Source organism: Nesoenas mayeri (assembly GCF_963082525.1).
Source record: "Nesoenas mayeri genome assembly, chromosome: 2".
NCBI lineage: Eukaryota > Metazoa > Chordata > Aves > Columbiformes > Columbidae > Nesoenas > Nesoenas mayeri.
In genome coordinates, this window is record NC_137543.1 from 122,366,521 (window position 1) to 122,388,933 (window position 22,413).

Genomic DNA, 22,413 nt, shown 5'->3' on the forward strand with positions numbered 1-22,413 from the left:
GAAAATGAATCATGAATTACCCTACTGATTCTTAATTATTCTGGACAATGTATTTTGGTAGCCATGTGACAAGTTCAATGAGTTTGTGTGTGTGTCTATCTATCTATAAAAAAAAGGTCAGTTTTAACATATTTTATATATGTGCATACACATATCTGGAACACAGTTGCAAAATCAGGTTTTGTAGTTCCTCTTTAGTTATCTTTGAGATATGTGGTCAAAATAAATGTTTAAATTTATTTTTTCCAGCTATACTTGTGTTTTTCAAGCAGAGCAATGTTGGTAATTTTTCTGTATTGAATTTAATTTTTTGTTACTAGAACCTTGATGGCTATCATCTGTTTTCTGAATGCAGATCCAACAAAGTAAGTGCTGATGATACAGCAAAAATACTGCTTGGCTTACGCTTCCTAGGTCTAGGTCAAGCCACTATTTTGCAATCTGTTTGCATTGGTTTCCAATTTTATTGGGAAGCTGGTGTAGGCCTCTACTTGTTGTGTCCTCTTGAAGACAGTGTGGGGTTGGATGGTTTGATCCAGTGTCACTGCTCCTATGTATAATGATGAAAAAATAGAGAATAAAGTATTAAGAGCGAAGTGCATGGTGCAAAAATTCTCATATACTCTTGATCTTAATTTGTAAATCTACAGTGCCTGTTATGTAGATTTACCAGTTGGGTCTGTGAGCAGCATGTGCTTGTGTTTTGAAGAGGAATTGTTTGTTGGTGCCACATTCCAGCCTGAGAGCTAAATCCCATCTGCCAGATCTGATGTCTTTACAAAGGCAGAGATGTATCCATGGCTTTTTGTGGGAAGGAGGAGGGGCAAGTATTTGCCTTCTCTTCAAGCCAGAGAGGATGGAATATAATTAGTCATGGAGCAATACGAATGTTCTCTGTGATGGTGTGGGCAGTTGTAGTAGAATAGTCTCAAAAGCAGAAGTTTTGAACTCTTGAGCTGGGACAGATGTGTAAGGCAAAAACTAGATATGAACATCTGCCCATTGTTGTGTGTTGTGATTATTTATTTATTTATTTATTTCGGTTTAGCATTTACATGTACTTAAATAAATGTTGCAGCGAAGGTTGCTTGTAGCAAGAAAGTTGTAATGTAATCGTTTGGGGGGAGGGAGGTGGTTTGTGTCCTTACCTGTGCCTGACTCATTCCCATGAGGACTAGTGTTATCTTCTGGTGCAGGAAGTAGTTCCTCAGCTCTGGGGAAGAACTTTAGGCTGAGGGGATGTAAATGGAGCAAATGAACATCGATATAGCTAAGTAATGGTTTTAGATGTTGAGCTCGAATTCTTCTTAACACAATTATTGTATTAGTCCTGCATTTCAAAGGTTTACAGTTAACTGTATCAGCCATTTGTATTATTACTGTCTGTTGCCAGAATGAATTGGTTGACCTACATTTCAAGTACCTTAAAAATGTGTTGCTAGCAAGTTGTATGTCTTGGAAGGGGTTGTTCAGTAATGCCCTTTTGGCAGGGTGCCTCTCTGAAGTCTGTCATCTGTGATCTGTATGTGACTGCATAAGGTTAGGCGAGAAGAGCTTGTACAGATGACCATGGAAAGTTTCCTTTAGATTAATATTCTGTGCGTCATATCTGTGCTGGTCCACTGGACAGTAACTAACACATGCTGCTGGAAGCTGACAACTTAATTCTTGCAAACTTAAATGCCTTCCTTAATGATTCATGCAATTTAGGATTGACTTTTTTTAAATACTACTTTTGAAAAGCAACTAGTGTTAATATTTTAGATATGACAAGTGTGCTGTACTAAATGAAGACAGATTTTTGAACAGGTAAATAAGTGTAAACAGTTCCTGGGTACTTGTCTGCAATGAAAGGGGAATTACTCTTTTCTCCTGGACTGAGAAAAGGCATTTGAAAATCAGAGGTGGCAAGAGGAATCCTACTGGGATTCTGCTAGAGTAAAGAAAGTCTTGTCTGGTGTACAATAGTTGAAAAGGGGTTTCATTTTCATACTGAGACAGTTGGAAGGCTGAAAACACAAGTAGTATTTGTAGGCACCTTTGGCTTAAGATGAAGGTTTTATTGGAAATTTTTTTTTTTCAGTACATTTGTGAGTATCCACGAATTTGGTGTTAGGAAGAAGTATATTCAGTGTATTTTAATACAATGTACTAGGGTTGTGGTGTGAGTGTATTGTATTTTTTCTCTCCTTGAAGTACTCTGGATTCGTTCTGTTTTTATAAATGAACATCCCCTTGTGAAAAAGCAAACCAAAGGTGAAGGCTTGCTCTCTCTCTGGGGCACATTGGTTGCTGGTTGTGTTGGTTTTTCCCCTTTTCAATTGTTCTGTCTCTTGACTGAAAAGAAAAGTTACATACGTTCTAAGTTAGTCTTAAATTTTACTTGGCTTGTCTTGATCACCCGTTTTCTGTGCCATCTGTGGGTGTACATAAAGTTTCACATTAGATGGATGGTAAAAGGCAGAGGAATACTTGTGCTAAGATGCAGTGATTCTCCATGCCTAAAAAGGGGAAGTTGATGAGTTTTAGAGTGGGACCATGGGGGGACCATTCAGCAACTGAAAGAGTTTTCTCTCACTTTTGTGTCTTAAACTGACATGGTAGATCTTCTATAATTACTGGAAGCCTATGCCCTACAGACTTTATTTTTAGCCAGGAAAAGGTTGTAGCTTGGAATTAGTTTTACAGTGTAAATGAATATTTTGAGTTTTTTACCTGACCTAAAGCAAAAATATCTTAAAGTGGGATTTGCTATTGGCATCATAAATGGTTATGGTAAAACGATGCTTTGTGTTTTTTTTTAAACAAAGACTGTAAATGATATTCTTTCTTCGTGCATGATATTTGTGGCTGCTAATGGTTTATTCTTGGAAGAGTCTTTGCATATGTTGAGTACTTCGAGATAGTGATGGAACAGTTTGCAAGGGCATGCATGCCTTTCTGTAATCTAATCTCAAAAGACATGTTACCTTCACATGATGTGGTTTTGAAGGCTGCTCCTGTATGTATAACGTTGGCAAAGTACCTCTGTTACTAAAGCAAGGGGTGATAAATATTGATAGCATGGTATAAGGCATACAGCAAGTATAGTTTCAAAATGCTATTTGGATATGAAATATTTTCTGCATATGTATTTTCCACAGTATGTGTGTAATTTTCTACCAATATGCAGTAGTCTGTATAATACAGGGGAAAACTTTGTCTTCCTTTATTGTTCAAAAAAATATGCTTGGCAAGCTTCCAAGTGTCCTAAAAGTACTGTTAAGGGTGGTGGTGCTGGGGGAAGTTAGGTACTAGGTATTTCAGCAGTCTATGGCTGTAGCTGTAAAGTTAATTGTAAAAGAGGTTTTGATAGCAGTTTTCCTAGTATTAGGTGTTTTTTTGTCCTCTCTCAAATTATAAGACACTTAGGATAATGTAGAGGATTTGTAATATTTCATCTGTTTCCATCTCTATTTTGAGTTTTCTAGTAATGTACAGGGTTTGTTTGTGCATCTGTTTCTGTGAACCAGAGTGTACTACAGTCCTATAATTTTCTATTTCTGTATCACTGAGATAAATTGGAAAGTAGGTATGCTTGACTCCTCCGTGGTAGTGTCACGGCCTTACCAATGCAGTTAAATATTTTGCTGTACTTATATGGTGCCTCAAAAGATTGGTAACTTAAGCTTTTGAATGCTGCTGCTTAGAGACATCTTTTTGCTATTGGGTTTATGCATGTTGTGTTGGAAAATACATCTTCAGTAAAGATAAAAGCCAAGGCTTACTTTGTAACTGTGTTTTTTCCCTACCTCCTGAGTGGTTATCAGATGAGAGGCCAATTACATTATGAAAGCGTCTTCTGGAGGGCTCTTCAATTTCGTTTTGGTGTGCAAGAGACAGGAATGTACTACTCCCCGCCCATTATTACCATGACATTTTCTAAATTTCTGTCACTTCTTTATTAGTAGGTCCTTGTAACATTTTCAGACATCAGACATGACTTTGGTTTAATCACCTGAATTTTTTAATTGTAGCTGTCTGGAGTGTGTAGGAGTTTTGATTTTTCTGGCATGCATACAAAACTGCTTTTGCAATGCAGTAGTGTAGTCAGTAGTGACAAAGTTGTATTGCTTTGTAATGCCCTTCTTGAAAACCCCACTGTTAGGGACACAGCTCAGAATTGACCTTTATTTAGTTTTTGGAAGTTTATTCTGCCATATGCCACTCTTTCCTTTTCTATCTTGCTTACTTACATAGTGCCAACTCATTTTATTTTTTATGTGTTTTAACTCTTTTTAACCAAATTTATTTTTAAGCCTCATCTGAATTTTTTCTTATCTGTGCCATTTGTCATCTTCATATCTTTAGCCTACTTTTTTCAGTAGTCAAACAAAGATTTGGATTTGTGTGTGTGTGTGCGCACAATACACTATAATAAGTATCTGTTTTAGAAAGACAAAGGAGTTATGTGTTTTTTGTTTTGTTTTTTTTTTTTTTCTTTTTGGTGGGAGTTGCTACAGTATGTTTTAAGTTACAGCTGTTACACAGGTGTGTCGTTTTTTTATCCTTATCACTTCCCTCTGAGATGACAAACCTCTTCTGTATTTAAAGCATTGCACTATTGAGTAATTCTAAGATGAATTAGGTGAGTATCAACACCGTTAGGGTTCCCAGTCCTTACAAGACTCTTGGTATAGGCTTCCATTTTTTCCTCATGAACCCATGATCACAGATCCCATGTTGATCAATGTAAATGCACCTAATGGGCTGCTGCTCAAAGTGGTGGTCAAACAGATTTATTTGTGGTGTATGTCTCTGTTGTATGGTCACAAGAAAGTCAGTTTGGTGAACTGATCCAATGGGAAACTCGCTGCGTTGGTGGTTGTGTGTGGTGTTGGTTTTTTTTGTTTGTTTGTTTGGTTTTTTTTTTTAATAAAATCCATTGCTTCAGCTCTTTCTATTTGACTTCACAATTGATACATCTGACTTAAGGGAAAAAAATGTGTGCCCAAGGGAGCAGAAAGAAAAGGAACAGCATCCTCTAGCAGTGAGCCTGCCCTTATACGTAGTTAGATGTAAAGTAAAGCATTACCCTTAAGGTAGGCAGCAGTTCTTTTGGAGAGCCAGTTCTGCCAGGAGGCTGTAGTTTGTGAGCTGTTAAAAGTGGACTGTATTCTAAGGAGAGCAAACATTTGGAGCAAAGCCACTTTAATGGTGTTTTGATGTCAAAGCTGAGATGAGATGATAGGTTTATTTTTGTTGAGACTGAGCAAACGGCAGTGTTTAAAGGTCTGCTTTGATGTGCGAAATATCATTACAGGACACAGTCACAGAAAAGACTCATTCTTGAGCCTGTATCTATTTCAAATACTGTGCTTTTGTGTTATGAGTGGTATGGTTTCAGTAGTAATGGAATCTGAACTGATAGTCTTGCAACTGCTGTTTTCTAACTTTGTGCATAAAAATGTGCTTTAGATAAGGGGGTGGTTAACAAGCTTTCTGTTGAAACCTGAGAGAAACAGTTAATTTGATCTCTCCAAATCTGTTAGTCTTGGAGAGACCCCCCCACATTGTATAATGTAATTCTTTTGCCACCCCTTTGTATAACCTTTGGTTCACATAAGCTTCTTGCTTGTGATGGAAAATCTCACAAACGAATTGCTGTTGAAGCAAATGTTTCGAGATTTCTGAATGTTAACTTTGGCAAATTTATAAAAAGTTACATGTTATTTTATTGAAGTAGATTCATTGCTGTTGAATGTAAAACTAAAATAATATTGCACTCCTGAAATGTATATCCTGGTCCTTGATGTGATGACATGAAGAGCATTGCAAAAGGAAATTGCATGATTTTTAGCATATCTGTTGATTTACTCTGTTTTTCCTTTAATACAAGGGAATATTTTCTCGAATAATTGGATGGATAGATTTTCAGTGACGTTTTCTTTCTCAGTTTCGAAGATGTGAAAATGTGTTGTTTTAGAAAACTTTGAACAGCTTCAGAACTGCAGAAAATACTTAGGAATTTAGAAAAAATAGTTCTATTTAGTTTTAATTTATACTTGTGTCTTGTTTCCTCAGGGCCACGATGAAGAAGCTGTTGTGGATATGGGCAAAATCAGCTCTACTATCAACACAAACTTTGAGAAAGAAGAACTAGAGAGTAAGTTTGTGGCAGTTTTGTTTTTGCTTAATGTCTTTTTTTCCTTGAGGTAAAAGATCTGTGTTTCCTCAAGTGCAACCAGTATCGCTAAAAAGAATCAGAGTTTCATGGCCATAATGAAATTCTAAGAAGAAAACCAATAAATAGTAGATGACCTGCACCATTTTTGTCTTTGTGCATGCTAACAAAAACTTATTTCAGTTATGTCACAGAAAAAAAAATTATAAAAAATTATGAAGCTTTCTAAGGAAACCTCACTTCTAAGATTGTAGGCTTGAAAAAATGGTTGCTGTAGGTAAGTAATTTCTCAGCATAAATGATGTCAAGTTCTGCAGAATCAAAACTCAGGGAACAGGGGTGATGAGGTAGATACTTGGTTTTGTTTTCTAGAAGTTTAGTGTCCTTGTGAGCATGCTCATGCACTTTAAATACTGAGAGTCTGAACAGGTAACAGTGCTTCTAGTTCCATGGTAAACTGTACATTCTGCAATCTGTAGTCAGTTAAAACGTGGAATCCTGTTAGTTTTCATCACTTGACTCAGGATCCTGCATTTAGCAACAAAAATAGCACTGCATTAGTGTCAGCAAAATTAGATAGTTCATCCAGGCTACAATTTCTTGCTGACTTGAAAAGGAAGTTGATTGGGATGAAGATTCATGGATGCTACTTAGTGAATCCAGAGGTACAATCTAAGGACATCCAGTGTTAAAATCTTGTTTATTCACCTTTCACATAGAAGGCTCTGAGACTTAATGAACATTTGCAAAATTCTCGAAGACTGTCTGTAGATTTACTAAGAAGTAATTCGCAGCAGTACTGACTCTTACTACTTCAGAACACCAGAGAGCTATTATAGCAGTAGTTTCTAGCTGACAAAAGTTGATACAGGTTGCTGTCACATTTTCTCATAATGTGATCTAACAAGAGATGGTTAAAGTGATTAAAGCTGTTTGTTACTGTTGCAGTCCTGCTCTTGCTGTGTTCCTTTCAGTCCGTTACTGCTTTCCCTCTTGTACTGACACCTGGTTAACTATGTTAAGCCAGCAGAAAATCTGACAGTTCTGACAAAAGAAAATGTAAGAAAGCTCTCAGCAGTTGAGCAGCCAAATGAATTTGCCACACAGATGGATGTGTGCTGGTGCTGAGCAGAGGAAGGAAGAACGAATGCGAGGCTGAGCGGTGGAGGCTGCAGCAATGCCAGTTTAGATGGGGTTGAGCTGTGGTGAAACCACTGCTGTGACTTTCTGCAGTTACATCTTCAATGCAAATTTAAGCTATTTCCTCCTTCATTTCCTTCTCTTGCTTTTCTCAGGATGGTGACCCAGAAAAAGTATATGTGTGTTTTGCAGGCAGGGGTTAAGGAGAAGCAGACATTCAGCTGAAGTGGTTTGCTGTGCAGCAGCATGAACAGCTGCAATGCCTCAACCATGAAGAATGACATGGGAACGTGCAGCGGATCACTTCCCCAGTCTGTTTCATAGCACGCTCGCAGGAGTGCTTCAGCTCACACAGCACTGTAGTTAGACAAGATACTGGGGGGGAAGGCAGGGGGTTCAGGCTGCTTGAAGCGATTTAAGCACTTGTATTGCTGACTGTGGAAAATACCCCTGTCTTACCCACAACCAAAGAATAAATCAACCTGGAGCCAAGGCTTCTGTTTCATGATCAACTGAGTCGACATAACAGCTGTTAGAAGGAGAAGATGAGGAGATCTCACTGTCCTTGCCTTGCTCTTAGCCATGCACCCTTACCTTTCATTCGGTTACCTTTCACTCTCTTTGGTATAAGCATCTCAGTGTGAGAGGGGGCTGGTTATACAGAGGTTAAACGATCAATCACAGAGCCACAGAACGGTTAGGGCTGGAAGGGACCTCTGGAGATTGTCTTGTCCAACCCACTACTAAGAGGTATCTGACAAGAAAAATGTATTCCAGTAGGATTATCACTTATCTAAAGTTTCATATAGGAAAACATTTTGATACATAAGTAGGAATTATTTTTGGAAATTACATATATTTGTAGTATCCTATATATTTGTAAGAAAATCGGTGTTTTGTGTGGTTTGTTTTTTTTTTTTTTTTTTTTAATTATTACTGGTGGAATGGGGAAAAGGAGGGATGGCATATATTTTAACTTTTATTAGTGGAAACTGTTCCAAAGTAGGAACAAGAAGTTTTTCCTTTCCTGTACAAAAGAGAAGGCATATAAGTACAGTTTATGACTCATATAGTTATCTTCTCTGAGGTTCACCAAAAGAGATTCTTTAGATTGAGTGTTTTAGAGGATAAATGTATGTGAACGTACAGCTCTGTTTATGACGTCATTTTTTATAAGCTATTATGATTAAAACGGGTATGTGGAATTTTTGGGTTTTGTTTTTAGTTCTGGTATTAAAGTGTTACAAGGAGAGAAATGGAATTGTTGGCTGCAAGCAGTAAAAAAAGCTCTGGATAGGATTAGATTTCATTGCTGACTTGTGGATGTTTTCTTACAGGCTTAGGAAGACCTATAGTTGAGCATTAGATATTGTAAGAGTTTTAAGACCTGAAACTGTTTCTGTCCAGTCTTCAGAATTGTTTTTCTGTTGACTTGAAAAGGGGTTCTAGGAATTTGAAACCTTTCCAGAAGTGTGTTGATTCAAGGAGAGGCAGCAAGCTGTTAATTCAGTTCAGCTATAATGTGAAGCACCAAACCTTGAAGAGCCAGCACAGGTGACTCTGAAGCCTGTACAAACTAATGTTGATTGGTTTGATGCTGTAGAAGGCATCATTTTGCTGCCAACACAAAAGCAAAGGATTCTTGGTATTGTCAGTACTGGATACTTCTATTTTCTGGGAATTCTGGGATGAAATACTAATGGAAAGAGGGCCATATGCTAAAGGGGAAAATAGATCTCGGAGTCAGAGCTTCTCAAGCTCTGTATTCTATTTATGGTGACTGGGAAAGTGTGGTACATAACCAGAGGGACAGTGTTTAGCTTAGAAACATTAAGCACAGGCTACTTGTTTTGTAACTTTCTTCCTGTAAAACAGAAATGGGTAGAGATGGTGGTAAACTGTAATTGTGGGCAGACTAAATAAAGGTACTGCTCTTTACTTAAGCTGCAGGACCTTACTTTAAAATAACAAATGTCAGTTTACAGAAGAGGAATAACATCTTAAAATAACATTTTTAAGAACACCTAATGTTCTTAACTTGATGCCAGACTCTTTGAGCTGCAGTGAATGAAAATAATAACAAAGGAAGGAGTTGGAAGTAAGGCAATAACAGTAACGGCAGAGGTATTTCATGCCATCTTGTAAAAGGCATTTTCTGTTAATAACTATGTTTAAGAAAACCTATCTTAAGTCTGAGATAATATGTTTGGCTTGATATTACCAGGACCTATCTTTTTAAACCTGTAGGTATTTTTCCACCTTGATTTGAGGATACATTTACTAGATACATTTTAAGCGAAAGGGGGTATATTCTGTTATTCTTAGCAGACCAGTTACAGGCATAGCAAAGATAAGGAGTTTACACATAACAGAAGTCTTGTTCTGGAAACAATCTGAGGTCAAGAGTGTGTGTCTCAGCAGACTAGTTTTCTGTGGCATAAATCCAAGAAGCAGCTTTCAAGAGTTAAGATGATTTAATAGCTACTCTGCTCTCACACTATCCTGTGGCAGGTGTAAGTAGTGTTTACATTTCAAGTGACCCTATTATCTCTGATACCTTTATGGTTTAGAGCCTTATTTTTTCTTCAAGAAAGCAGCTGTGCTTTTCAGTTAATCTTACTTGATATGAGCAGGTAATTAAATAATTCTGCGGGGTTTTTTTTTTTCCCCTCTAGAAGGGTATATTCTAAATCGAAGTGAAAAACTTTTTCTACAAGTGTTTTGGAGTTTAACGTGTTATGACTAGATAGAAATTGTTTCAGTGTTATGAAGGGCTTTTGAGGAGCTAAGAGAACTTTTATGGCACCCTGTAGTAGAATGTGCTGCTAAGATTTGTTTAATGTGTCAGGTTTACTATTATTTTACCTTTTAGATGCATCTAAATGGCAACTGTTTGAAAAGCCGTCAATAGTTCTTGTAAAATCTTTCAAGAAAATTTGTACAGGGACAGGTAAGCCCAAGTAATACAACAGGACATTGTAGCTGCTGGCACTTTAAGATTGTTCTTAGTATTTACATTTTTAAGTTCTTTAATAAGCTGTACTAATTTAGACAGGCAGTACAGAACAGGTTTCTTATGGTTCTCAAACTACAGAATGAGTGCTTGAATCTTTGAGACCCCTTAGTGGTTTAAAAAAACTCTGTGTTTAACAGACAAAAAAGAAATGCTATTACTTATGAAATATCTTTTTATGTGGTCAGAGAGTAGAAAAATGTGTAACTGCTTCTGAAAACAAAAATAATTTAAGGTAATCATTAATGATTCTTGCAGACTTATTTTTCATCCCTCCTCTTGTGTTATCACAAAATTGGAAAGATCTTGCCTGCTTGTTAGTTTGGGTTGAACTGAGAGCAAGCAAAAACATGTCTATTCAAATATAGTACCGCTAGTTAGGCCTATGAAACATGCTCTTTCATATGCAACATCAACAAGATATTCACTTGCACCAATTGTGCTGGCAGCTAGTGCAGGATAAATCCTTTCATCCTTATCCTTCAGAAATAAACATTAGCTGTGCTCAGCACTTCTCTATAAGTCACAAAAAATTTCAATGCAACTTCGATTAAGTGAATTTTGGAATGAGGTTGCAGTGCTTCACCTTCATTACATGTGTGTTGAAAATTTAGTTATATTTCTTGCTATGGTAATCCTGCATCATACAGTCCACAGGCAAGTTCCTTCAGACTTCTTGTCCAGTTCATTTATGCAATATTCAGACTTCTTTGTAGAGAGGATAATTGTTCTCAACTTATTTCATTGTTTGTGGTGTTCATCCCAAAGGTAAATCCTTAACAAATGTTACCAGAACCATTTTCAGACTGTCTTTTGAGAGGGAAAGTTGATAACCTGATTGTGTAGACATAAAACTCAATAGGGCACCCAAAGTCACTGGACACAATTTTCAGTTTTGATGTGTCATTGGTTTTGGAGGCAGGGGGTTATTTCTGATTTTTAGAATAATTTTCTTGGAAGTTGCTTTTGGAATTGCCAAACATGGTACTACAAATTCTGAAATTCTTATTTGCATGTTAAATTACTTGCAGATTACTGGGAAGACATACTGTAAGCTCCTGGTAAGTGAAGCTTAATAAAAGTTACTTGAGACAAGAGACTTTTTTTTTTTTTTAACATTAAGAGGCTTCTTGATGGTAGCCTGACAAGAGCTGAGTATACTAAAAACCATAGGCTAATTTACCCCCAAATTCATATTCTTTACCTAGATTAGCTAACAATTTTAACAGTTTTGATACAACCCTTGTCCTCATCCTTGAGGGACATTATTCATTATTCTACAAACAGCTTTTCTTAGTGAGTGTTCTTGCCCACATGTTAATTTCTTATTTATGGAATGGTCTCAACAGCTAAGGAACCCTTCTGCATTCTCCACCTGATGAATGGCTGTTGACAGGAAGTTTTATCTTGCTACAGAAGGTGTTACGCAACTTTACAATCTTTCTGGCTGAGTTGAGACTGAGCAGTAGTATTCATACTGAAACTAAGTCATCAATTTTGTGTGTATTTTAAGTAATTAATTAGAATAATGATAGTATTATTATTTTGATTTTGTTATTGGTTAAAAGACGTTCTGTAGTGCATATATGTTCTATAAATGTGTATGCTATTCTATTCTGCTTTAAAATTACTTAGATGTATTTAATATTATGAGTGAGGTGTTGCTTTATGGGACTTCAGTAATTTCAGTGACTTCCGCATGTAAACTGGAATACGTGAGTAAGGAATCATAAAATGCACTTTAGCTGTGCTTCCCTCCTCATGTAGCCAATTTAAAGTAGAAGATCTTTATATAAATAGTGAACCTTAAGTGAAAATAATCTTTGAAGGAGGTGATACAGCAACGTATAAGTTTTTCAATACGTAACTACTTCTGTAGAGGTAGAAGGCAGTACTGAATGTGCATACGATCTAATTGTTACAATTTCTAACAAGTGAGGTCCATCCTCCTTCATCCTCCAAAAGGGAAAAAAAAAACCTGTTCAATCACATTGCCTATCCTCTAGTAATGTTTTTTCAAAGTGAATCAACATTTGAACTTGAATGAGTTCATGAGAATCTCTGCAGCAGACTATAAATTTGCTTATATTTAAATGTCTAAAATCCATTTTGGGAAATGTCCATGCTAATTTTAGCATTTCTTCTCAAAACAGAGTTGTTTTTAAAATGGATACCATTCGAAACAAATGGCTTCTACATGAGGATGTAAAATAAATATTTAATGTAAAATAGACTAAGATGGAAGCAATGCTTTTTAAAAAAATTATGAATAATCTGTGTCCTAACTTTTTTTTTTTTTTTTTTTAAATCTTCAAACCTCTTTTATCTAATATAACATTTTGTAATGTTTCTGCTCTGACTGGATCACCAATTTTGTAAAAGAGTAACTAGCTGTGTTTTTATAATCTGAAACGTATGTAAAATTGTTAAACAAGCACTAAGGCCATAATACCGAAGTTTTACCAAACAGCACCAATGGAAACTTAAAACTTTCAGTGAACTTGATGGTGCCAGATTGCTCAAATTTAAAATTTTTGAGATGAGGCAGAAGCAGCAGGAGACTGTGCTTGATTCTGCTGCCTGTTCTTTCTTGATGGCTTTCCATAACATTTATCTTCCTATTTTTTAATCCCTTTAAAATCAGTTGTACCTAAAATTGGCTAAACCTGTGACTTGATGGATGTCAGAAGTCTTTCTGAATGGATCACGTCTCCATTTGGAATCTCTTGAAAGCTACTGTTTCACAGCAGTTAAACCTTTAAAGTGTGAGGGGTTTTTTATTTCAGAACACTTTCTATTTTATAAAGAAAGTTGAAGTTTGAGTCTTTCTCTGAAAGGATAACCCTTACATAAGGCAAGATTCCCTCTAATATTTTTCATGTCAGGAAATGGATGTGTTTTGGGGCAAACTGACGCACTTAAAGATGTGTGTAGCAGTTGTACAGGAGAGGTGTGTGATCATCAGTGGGTCACACACACTCATATTCTCATTACAAATTTGAAGTGGGGATATCTTGCAATACTTCACAAGCACGGTATTGATGACCGTGGAAGCCTCGTATCCATACAGGCTGCGGCATCTGTGAATAACTGAGAACATAGGTTTCTTCATGAGTGGACAAAGAGCCAATTTGCCATCTTCATGGGTCTTTTGCTTGAATTGCATGTTTCTAGGTTTTCTCCCCTCCAAAAGAAACAACTCTTTCAGATTATCTTAGGTATATATCCTTTTTCCTGAGCCATGGTGCAGAGAAAAGCTGGACCAAGGATGTGCAGCTCAGGTAAAAGTGTGGGCCCAGCTGGGGTCTGACTGGGATGTGCGATGTGAGGCCAGCGAGTATCCTTCCCACAGATACCAGGTGGTGGCCTCTTCCCCAGGACAGGGAGATGGGTGCTGGCCGTGGGCCACCAAGACCTGGGGTAGACCTGTCCTGCCAGAATCCCTGCGTAGCTCTGTCAGCTGGCACTAAGCTTTTCCTCTTTTCGTTACCACCTGTGTCTCTCATGTCATTACTGATAATGCCTTCTGGAATATTGTTGATTGTGTCAAATAGAAATATTCAGTGCATTCTTCTCTTCTGACTGCCACTACCAACTCATCCTTGGTTTTAAGACAGAAAAAAAAAATCACTTCTGTGTGTAATGAGAAATGTGGCATTTACTGCTTTTGCCAGTCAGTGTAATATGCTGTCTGTCTTTCATTGCGTAGCGAGAAAACACTCTCACTGAACTGCTATAGCATATGCTATGCATACTAGATTTTTGGATTATACCTCTCAATTTAACCTGTCCAAGTGTTATAAAGAGTGTATTCCTATATATACGTAATTACTAGGAGCAACAGGACATTGCAGAAGAGAGACCATGAGGTTTAACACATTCTAAAATATCCTTCACTGTGGAGAACCTTTGGGCTCCAGCTATGGCATGTAACTGTCTCGTGAAATAATTTTCTTTGCTCATTTATTGGTTAGAAAATGTTATTTCAAATGTTTTATTCTGAAAGCAAGAGAGAATTTTCGTCAATTCTTTTCAAAAAGCACAGAAAAAGAATCCTAGGTAACAATAGGACTTTTTTATACTTAATTCATGCATGGAAGACCAAGATCACATTGAAGCATTTTATGTTCACTTTTACTACATTAATTCCTTAGAAAATAATTTGACTGTGTCTTGGGAATGTTATGTGTGAGAGAAGTTCATAAGATAAGCTAAAATGCTACTGCTTATTTTTAAATATTTAGTTTTTTTGTCTCACACTAAGGACTTCAGTACAAATATTAAATTGGACATTTAATTGCATACTTCAGAAATGTGATGTTACTTTTAATTAGAAAATTAGAGGCTTAGTAGCAGTATTTTCAGTGAATTACTGACTTGAGTGGATTTTCAGAGTTTTCATTATAAATAAATTAAATGAAAGAGCAGGGTTTGAATGAGAGATTCTACTTGCTCCTTAAGTTTCACCAGAACAAAGAATATCTGGAGAAAACCTTTGGGCTATGGAGTTTTTGGGAGCATGAAAAAAGTTTCTTGTTCTCACTCTTTACTTCTTCCATCCGCTTCCATCCACCTTTTTTTTTTCTCATTTGTGTGGTTCTGTCTTCAGATCAGAGCTGTGACAGAAGAGGTAGGAGTTGTGCTCGTAAATTGCATTGAGCTTGTTTTTGTGCGTACAGGTATTTTCTGTGATGTAAGGGGAGTTAATGTCAAGGCATGAGATGATGATAGATTACAAGTACTTCCTAGTAGACGAATATTTTTAAAGATGTGAGTTGGAAGACACTGAACAGCACATAGCTTCCTTCCCGCTGCTTTCTTTCCTGTTATATGGTCTTAAGGAACAGATACGAATCTCTCATGGAGATCCTCCAGTTTTTCCGTGCTGGAAAGCCCCATGCTGGGACAAGATGGATTATTACGTTATTTGATTAAATTAAAGCTTGCATGTAAAATAAATGATGTGTCTTCAGATTATTATCTGAAGATTCTTGGAAAAATAGTAATTGAGAATTCACATAGGTAATAACTTGGTTTTCTTTGCTTTCTCTTGTTAATATGGGGAAGAATATCTTTGTATGAAGCTTAAAAGGCATCTAGCTAACAAAATGATAGTTAGAAAAAAGGAAGTTCTGTGTGGAATTGCACTTACGGGGTTGCCACATGAGAGCATTTTTGGATAGATGTTTTTGATCTCTCTCGGACTTTAGAAGTCTCTGTTACCATTTCGTTAGGGATTTCGGGGAGAAATCAGGGAACTTAGAGCATTTTCTATTCTGTCAGTTTTATAGGACTTGATGTAAACTGCCTTTTGGAGACGGTGATGTGATGGAGACATTTGGCAAGCTTCTAACATTTAAATTTGTTTCATACTGATAAGGACCTTAAGCAGTAAATACCCTTGGTGGCTTTGAACAGCTAAGCTTGGATAAAGTCATGTTAGATTAAAATGAACAATTATCTCTTGAGCTTTGTATTACTAAATTTAGTATCAGGCTCTCTGCTAATTCTATTGGTTATTGGTTTAAAGAAATTCTATAACAAGCTTTGCTTGAGAGTGGTACTGTGCTACAGATGTTTTTGTGAATAAAGCTTTGAAGGTCACATAACTGTACCTTTCAAGATTTTACAAACAATGGTCAAGTAAAGGTTGTGTTCCTTTTAGAAAGAACACTGATGGTAGTAATATGAATTCCAGCCTTTTCAGAATTAACTTTTTCTCCATCGCTATTATATTACTTTCCTTTCTGTTTTGGTGGTGGATTTTTTGTTGTTGTTGTTTGTGGTGGTGTTAGAATTAAGGTTAATCTTGTCCAACATTTATTATGCAGTTTTGCCTCATCTTTTGGAGTTGAATGTACCTGGTTTTAAGTGATTGCAGTAGTATACTCAATGGCAGTAGTTTTAGATTTTTCTGGGTAATAGGGGAGATGTCTTTGTTTATAAATGTCCATGATATTAAAAAAAAAAAAAACAAACACAAAAAACCCCCTCCCTTTCTTAAGGAACAGTTTGGTGTATTCCTAAGCTGCTATTCGCAATAGCCAAATTTTTCTTGGTTAATCTGTAGTATTGCCACCCCACATGCCTACTCTGGGGTGTGGAATCAACGGCTCTTCAACATTAAGTTTTTGCTTGAAGCTATTTTGACAGAATTACCTTGGACTGTGATGTATTTTACTTAATAATACCTGAAAATGATCTTGGCCATCAGCATTTCACATTAGTCCCAAAATAAAGTTGGAGGTGTAGCTGTCTGATTACTTTGCATATACAGAAGTGAATTGGGGAAGGTATTTGTGTTACATTTGCTTGCAAGACAGTGCTTATGTGAGGAAATAGCCATTCACACCCTGGACAGAGTGGGCTGAAGGATAGAATAACCTACTTCCCTGCTCCCCCATCTTTCTGATACTCTAACCTGTTGGGATAGTGGGATGGTGCTTTTAAAGCTTCTGCAACATACCTGCTCTCCTCCAGACTTTTCTATTGCAAAAGTTTTTCAGTCAGACTGCAGTTCTGTAATAGGAGAGAAATTTCTTGTTTTCCTTGTTCTACCTCTCTTCTGTGCCGCAACATGGTCTTTGACTATGGAAATGATTTTTGCAATAGCAAGGTGAATTGTGTAAGATGGAGGGTCTTGAAAAATCGTGTGGGATTTTTGTTTGTTCTTTAGTACAAAAGGCAATGTAGGACTTCATCTTAATTTATGGGAACAGCAAAAGACCAAAATGTGGGTGTTATCCTAATTTTTCAGGAAGTAACATCTTGACCAATTTCAGATTCGTGAAATTTTCTATAAAGTAATCACCTGCAAGTTTTTTTTATGCAATGGTCAAAATACATGCTTAAAACAGTCTTACTAAGAATATTCAAACAAGTTGATAATATAAAATGTTCTATTAGTAAAAATATGTTTGAGATTCTCCTAGGAAAAAATAGTTCTTGCAAAAAAATCAAACACTTTGATGAATAAAACTGTGACTGTATATAACTGTAGCTTGATACTTGCTAATTGAATATATAGAATAAAACAGAAATCCTAACAGGGATAATAATGGCATTTGCAGAGGGTGGGGAGTCACCTAGTTGTACCAGGCAGCTTTGAGTGGAGTGTGGTGAGTAACACGGCTATTTTTGAACCTAATACTTTTCTACTTTTCCTACATATAAGACTATTGTATCACAATTATATCAATGTGACCATTGTTAATGGTGTCACCTAGTCACATTATATATCAAGTGCATTATTTTATGTTTAGGTGTTAAGTTTGCATGGATTTCTTTCGGAATTGCATTGTGCTCAGTAGTTGTGGAGAGTGGAGCCTGGCAGGGGCTGAGTGTTCCTCTTGGAAGAAGCTGACAAAAGAAAAGTATCTCGCTATAAATAGGACTGATGAATGCTTCAACAAATTAATCTGTTTTCCAGTCTTACATGGAAACAAATAGCTTTTAATGGGCTTAATTTCAGAGTTGGTCATAGTGCCAATCAGACAACTCTAATTAAAACTAGTGTTGGAGGGCTGTCAAGATCAGATTTTGTAGTTTGAAAAGGAATCTTGACCAATTAAATTAAATATTGAACTTACTCATGCATTATTACTGATTTTTGCTTAGTTTTTTTACTCATTTAGCACTGTAAAAATACTGCTTTATGAAAATTTTGTGTATCTTTTTGGGCTTAGAGATGCTTTGCTTGGACAACAAATGTGACATACTACCATTTTTTATTTCTTTAAAGTTCTGTAATTGCCAGAATTTTTCAATATCTTTAACTGAGTGTGCATGTGTGCTATACACACATCTATACATGCATGAATGTGTACAGTCACGCCCCTAGGACTTTCCTGCCTTGTATAAATATGCTGAATTTGCGTCTCTATAAGAACTGGAAAACCACTTCCTTTCTTCTTTTTTTCGTGTCAGTCTTCTGTAATCACTCTCCTACAGTATGAAACAAAGTATTTAGTGTTAACCTCCAGGCTTATAGTTAATGTGTCTCTTCCTGAGATTGTTTGTTTAAAAAGGAGTTGGAAAAGTTTATTTTATATGCTAAGTCTATTACAGGGGACATGGTAATAATATGTTCATAACACTCTGACTTCTTTTGCCAAGTTGTTGATGCTAGTATTGCCTTAATGTGAAATGTCAAAGGAAAAACAAGATGTTGAAAGTACATGTTTTGAAGAGCAGTATGTATTGATTTGAGGATGTGCTACTTAAATTTATTAAAAGATTCTAGAATAAAAGAAAACCCCCAAATCAACAGCCTTCTCTGTACGGTATTTGATGTTTTGGCATAGTTTTCTGAATACAAATTCCTCTTACGCGTCTACACTGATACTAAGTTAATGATATAGTTGAACATCAGTTTCACCTGGGTGTGCGATGTGCTGCTTGAAGAAATAACTTGCAGTTCATTCAAGTGGAGAGAACTGCTTGCAGATTCTAAATGATGGGTAATTTCTTAATGAAGTTCATAAGCTGAACTAGGAGATTGTATCTTGCCGTCGTATTAACTATCCTGATATGAATCCAGTATCATGTAATTTCTCTGTCTTGCCTTGGTGTTTATCAGGTAGCTTCTTTCAGTGTTATAGGTCAAGCTTGTCTTTCTATATTACTTGTTTTACAACTGAGTTCTTAAACTGAATAACTATATCAGAATATGGCCCACTTTATCTGGGAAATGAGTATACTTGTTCCTTGACACTGGGGAAAGGCAGAAAGGACACGGTAATATTAGTTAACTAAAGGTGATTTTGCTCAATGCTTTTCGGTTTGTTTTTTTTGAACTCCATGTCTTTTTTGACTAAGATGCTACATTTGTGCAGGAGGTTTTTTTGTTTTGTTTTGTTTAATTGTATCCTTTTCAACTTTCTGAATAGGCCACAGAGCTGTATATATTGGAGTTCATGTCCCGTTTGGAAAGCAAGGCCGTCGGCGGCACAGGCATCGTGGGCACAGGCATCACAGAAGGAAAAAAGATAAAGAAACTGACAGAGAGGATGGCCGAGAATCTCCGTCGTATGGTAAGAAATCTGCTGTGTGGGTTCTTTGTGTCTCTTGAAAATAAACTTGTAGTATTTATTTTGTGCTTAAGAGTCGTTTGCTTTGTGCTGTTTCTTGTATTCTCACTGTAATTAATATTTTTCTATATACAATCAGGCAAGGATTGTGTGGTTGTGTTTTACCTAAATCATAAGTATTGGACTTCATCCAGGTGTCTACATGAGTGTTCAGCAACCTACACTGAATAGGTTAAACTAGAGCTTCATAATACTCACCTGTAGCATAAAAATATGTGTTACTTAAGTTAGACACCATTTTCAAGGTTGTGTAGTCTTGTCACTCAAGATTTTTGGAAGTATGAATGTAGCTGTGAAGCAGTATTTGCCATGGTAATTCTATCAGTGATCTGTTAAAATATTTACTTCAGTCTTCTGTCTGCTAATAACAGTAATGCAATTGTACTGCCTCCTGAGCTTTGGTTTTGGATCAGGTTCTGCCCCAACCAGCCTGTTCCTTGTCCTCAAGAGACGACAACTTGGTCATATCATTCTCTGAAATGATATTATTTGGTAGTACTCATGGCAGATTTTCTTCAAGACCTTAAGCAGGCTTTTATTCCTAGATTGTAATGAATGGGAAAGTTATGGTACAGTGTTCCACTTCAACCGCGGACACCATGCTGTTCACTATCACCTTTCTATGAATAGAACCATGTTCTACATGAAGCCAGTTCCCTGAAACAAAGGAGTTTTCAAATGAGAATGCCTTGACAGGTCTACTTTTACCATTCTCCTACAGTTCTTAGTTTTATCCATCTTCAGAACTTCTCCTCCCAAATAAAATTATTATAATTTGATCATATGTTTGTAGAGCCTTGCTCTACAGGTTCCAAAGCAGCAAGGAACATTAAATAGATAGAAATAAATTTTCCTCTTCTGGTCAGTTCTCTGTCCTGGATATGCAGGATATTGTAGGATTCTTGGGATATGTTGGTTTTGGGACAGAAACAATCTGCTGTACATCTTCATTGATAATCAGTGTTTTTTGTATTCAAAAGCTAATTTCAGAATTACTTTATCAGCTGATGATGTATGCCAGAACAACAAAGCAAAAGCAAAATTCAATTCTGAATGAAGTTCATTAGTAAGTGGGATCTTCTGTCTAAATCTAAAAGGCGATCTTCCTTCTGCAGTGGAAGCATACAGTTGTCTGTTCAGATCTGTTAGCTGTGAAAGTGATGTTTCAGTGAATGAAGTAAAATTTTAAAAATTTAGATTTACCTGGATTTTTTATCTCTGAGCTTCCTTGAGATAACATTGCTGTTACTACATTATTGAACGTTATTGAACCTTTGTAATTTAAAAGCTTTCTCTTGAGTTGAAACAAGATTTGTGTGTAAGTATTAAAAAGATCTCTAAAACCACCTCTTTATTGTGTTTTTGTAAGTTTTGCTTATAGCAGGGAGTCCACTACTTATATTTGATCACTAAAGATAGTTAAATTTTGTTACAAGTTATTACAGAGCTTGTTCCACTAGGCATTATACTTTGAGAAGTTAAAATATTTCCTCAACATCTTAGGTGTGTTATTTCTGCTTTCCTATGCTATTTTATGTACATTGTTCCAAACATGAGAAAGTTAGTAGTTTTTTCCATCCTACATAAGTAGCAATGGGCCATCTGGAGAAAAAAACCAATCTGCTGCTCTAACAATAGGAATGATTGGGTACCCAGTATGTAGAGCAGGAAGAAAATAAAGCTGACTGTTCAGCATCTTGAACTATTACTAGGGCAACCAATCTGTAAGTCAGGCTAATTTTTTCCTTCAACTTGATGTGGGTGTGGTGTTTTGTTTGGTTGGTTTGTTTGTTTGGTTTTGTGTTTGGTGTCCCCCCCCTTTTTAATTAGTGTGTGTGTCATGGTGGTATCATTTATTTTGTTTTCAAAGTGAAAACAAAGTTTCTAGCCCTTTGGTATATACATTTTTATTTCTTTACCAATGTTGCTGTTCATGTTTATTTTCATATTGTCAATCTGTAGAAGAGCTAAAAATACTTAATTGCATCATGTAAGCATAAATTTCCAGCTGTTTTGTTTTCAGAAACAATGAACAATTTTGAAAGGGCCTCCTTTTAAATAAATGTCCATGTTTCTTTTGTTTCTCTTCCCTCTTGAAGAGGATATTGTGCTGCATATTTCTAACTGAGAGCAGGAGATTTAACTGTTACGTGGTGTTTCTCACACGGTAGAAGTACAAGTTCTTTTAATTGTCTCCTTTTCTGCAAGATACGCCATCCCAACGAGTGCAATTTATATTGGGTACTGAAGATGATGATGAACACATTCCCCATGATCTCTTCACTGAAATGGATGAACTTTGCTTCAGGGATGGAGAAGAATATGAATGGAAAGAAACAGCCAGGTATCCTGAAAATAAATTGTTTCAAGGTGTATCTTTTAGTGATTTTATTTGAAAGAACTGCAAACCAGGTCTGGGTTAGAATTTTCACAAACAAAGGAGTAGTTCACTCAGTTCACAGTCAGCAAATCAAAACTTTTATTTGATTCTTTCAGAGTTGAAAAAAAAAATTGTGGTTTTTCAAGACACCTTCAGTCTTACTGGTGCTGTGTTGACCTTCCTAAAGCTGATCATGCCAAGCATTGTGAAAAGTACAACTGTGTTTAGTTATAAATACAGGTGTTCAGCTGTGGAGCACAATGTTACAGCATCAGAAATCTTGTTCTGTTATTGCTGATATATTAGTGTCATTTTTTTTTTTTTCACTCAAAGAAAATTGGACATTTACATTTGTTCTTCTTAGGTAGTATTTGATTTTTTGCAAATTGCGTGCATGAACATTACAGCATGCCATTGTTATTATTGGCCCATATTGGTTAAGTTGCTTCTTTCTGCATATGCATTGTAATAAATTATTCTGCATTCAGTACTTCTAATTGCCTTATTGCATGTTAGCTTTTTCAGAAGTTCAATTCACATAATGTCCATGAGTCAGAATCAAGATCGATTTATAGTTACACATGCTGATATTACCAAGCTCTTAAATGTCTGACCTAGCAGACTAAGA

General features: G+C 36.3%; 1 protein-coding gene across 9 annotated transcripts in view; it reads left to right on the forward strand.

Annotated features, from left to right (window-relative positions):
• SLC4A7 (solute carrier family 4 member 7) overlaps positions 1 to 22,413 on the forward strand; it is a gene marked incomplete at both ends in the record, with an annotated part of 90,560 nt that overhangs the window by 31,491 nt on the left and 36,656 nt on the right. For all 9 annotated transcript variants that reach the window (XM_080339790.1, XM_080339795.1, XM_080339792.1 and 6 more), the window contains 3 exons: positions 6,064 to 6,145; positions 19,205 to 19,348; positions 21,614 to 21,749. In XM_080339790.1, the coding sequence (XP_080195916.1) occupies positions 6,064 to 6,145; positions 19,205 to 19,348; positions 21,614 to 21,749 (362 nt within the window). The remainder of the gene's footprint in view (positions 1 to 6,063; positions 6,146 to 19,204; positions 19,349 to 21,613; positions 21,750 to 22,413) is intronic.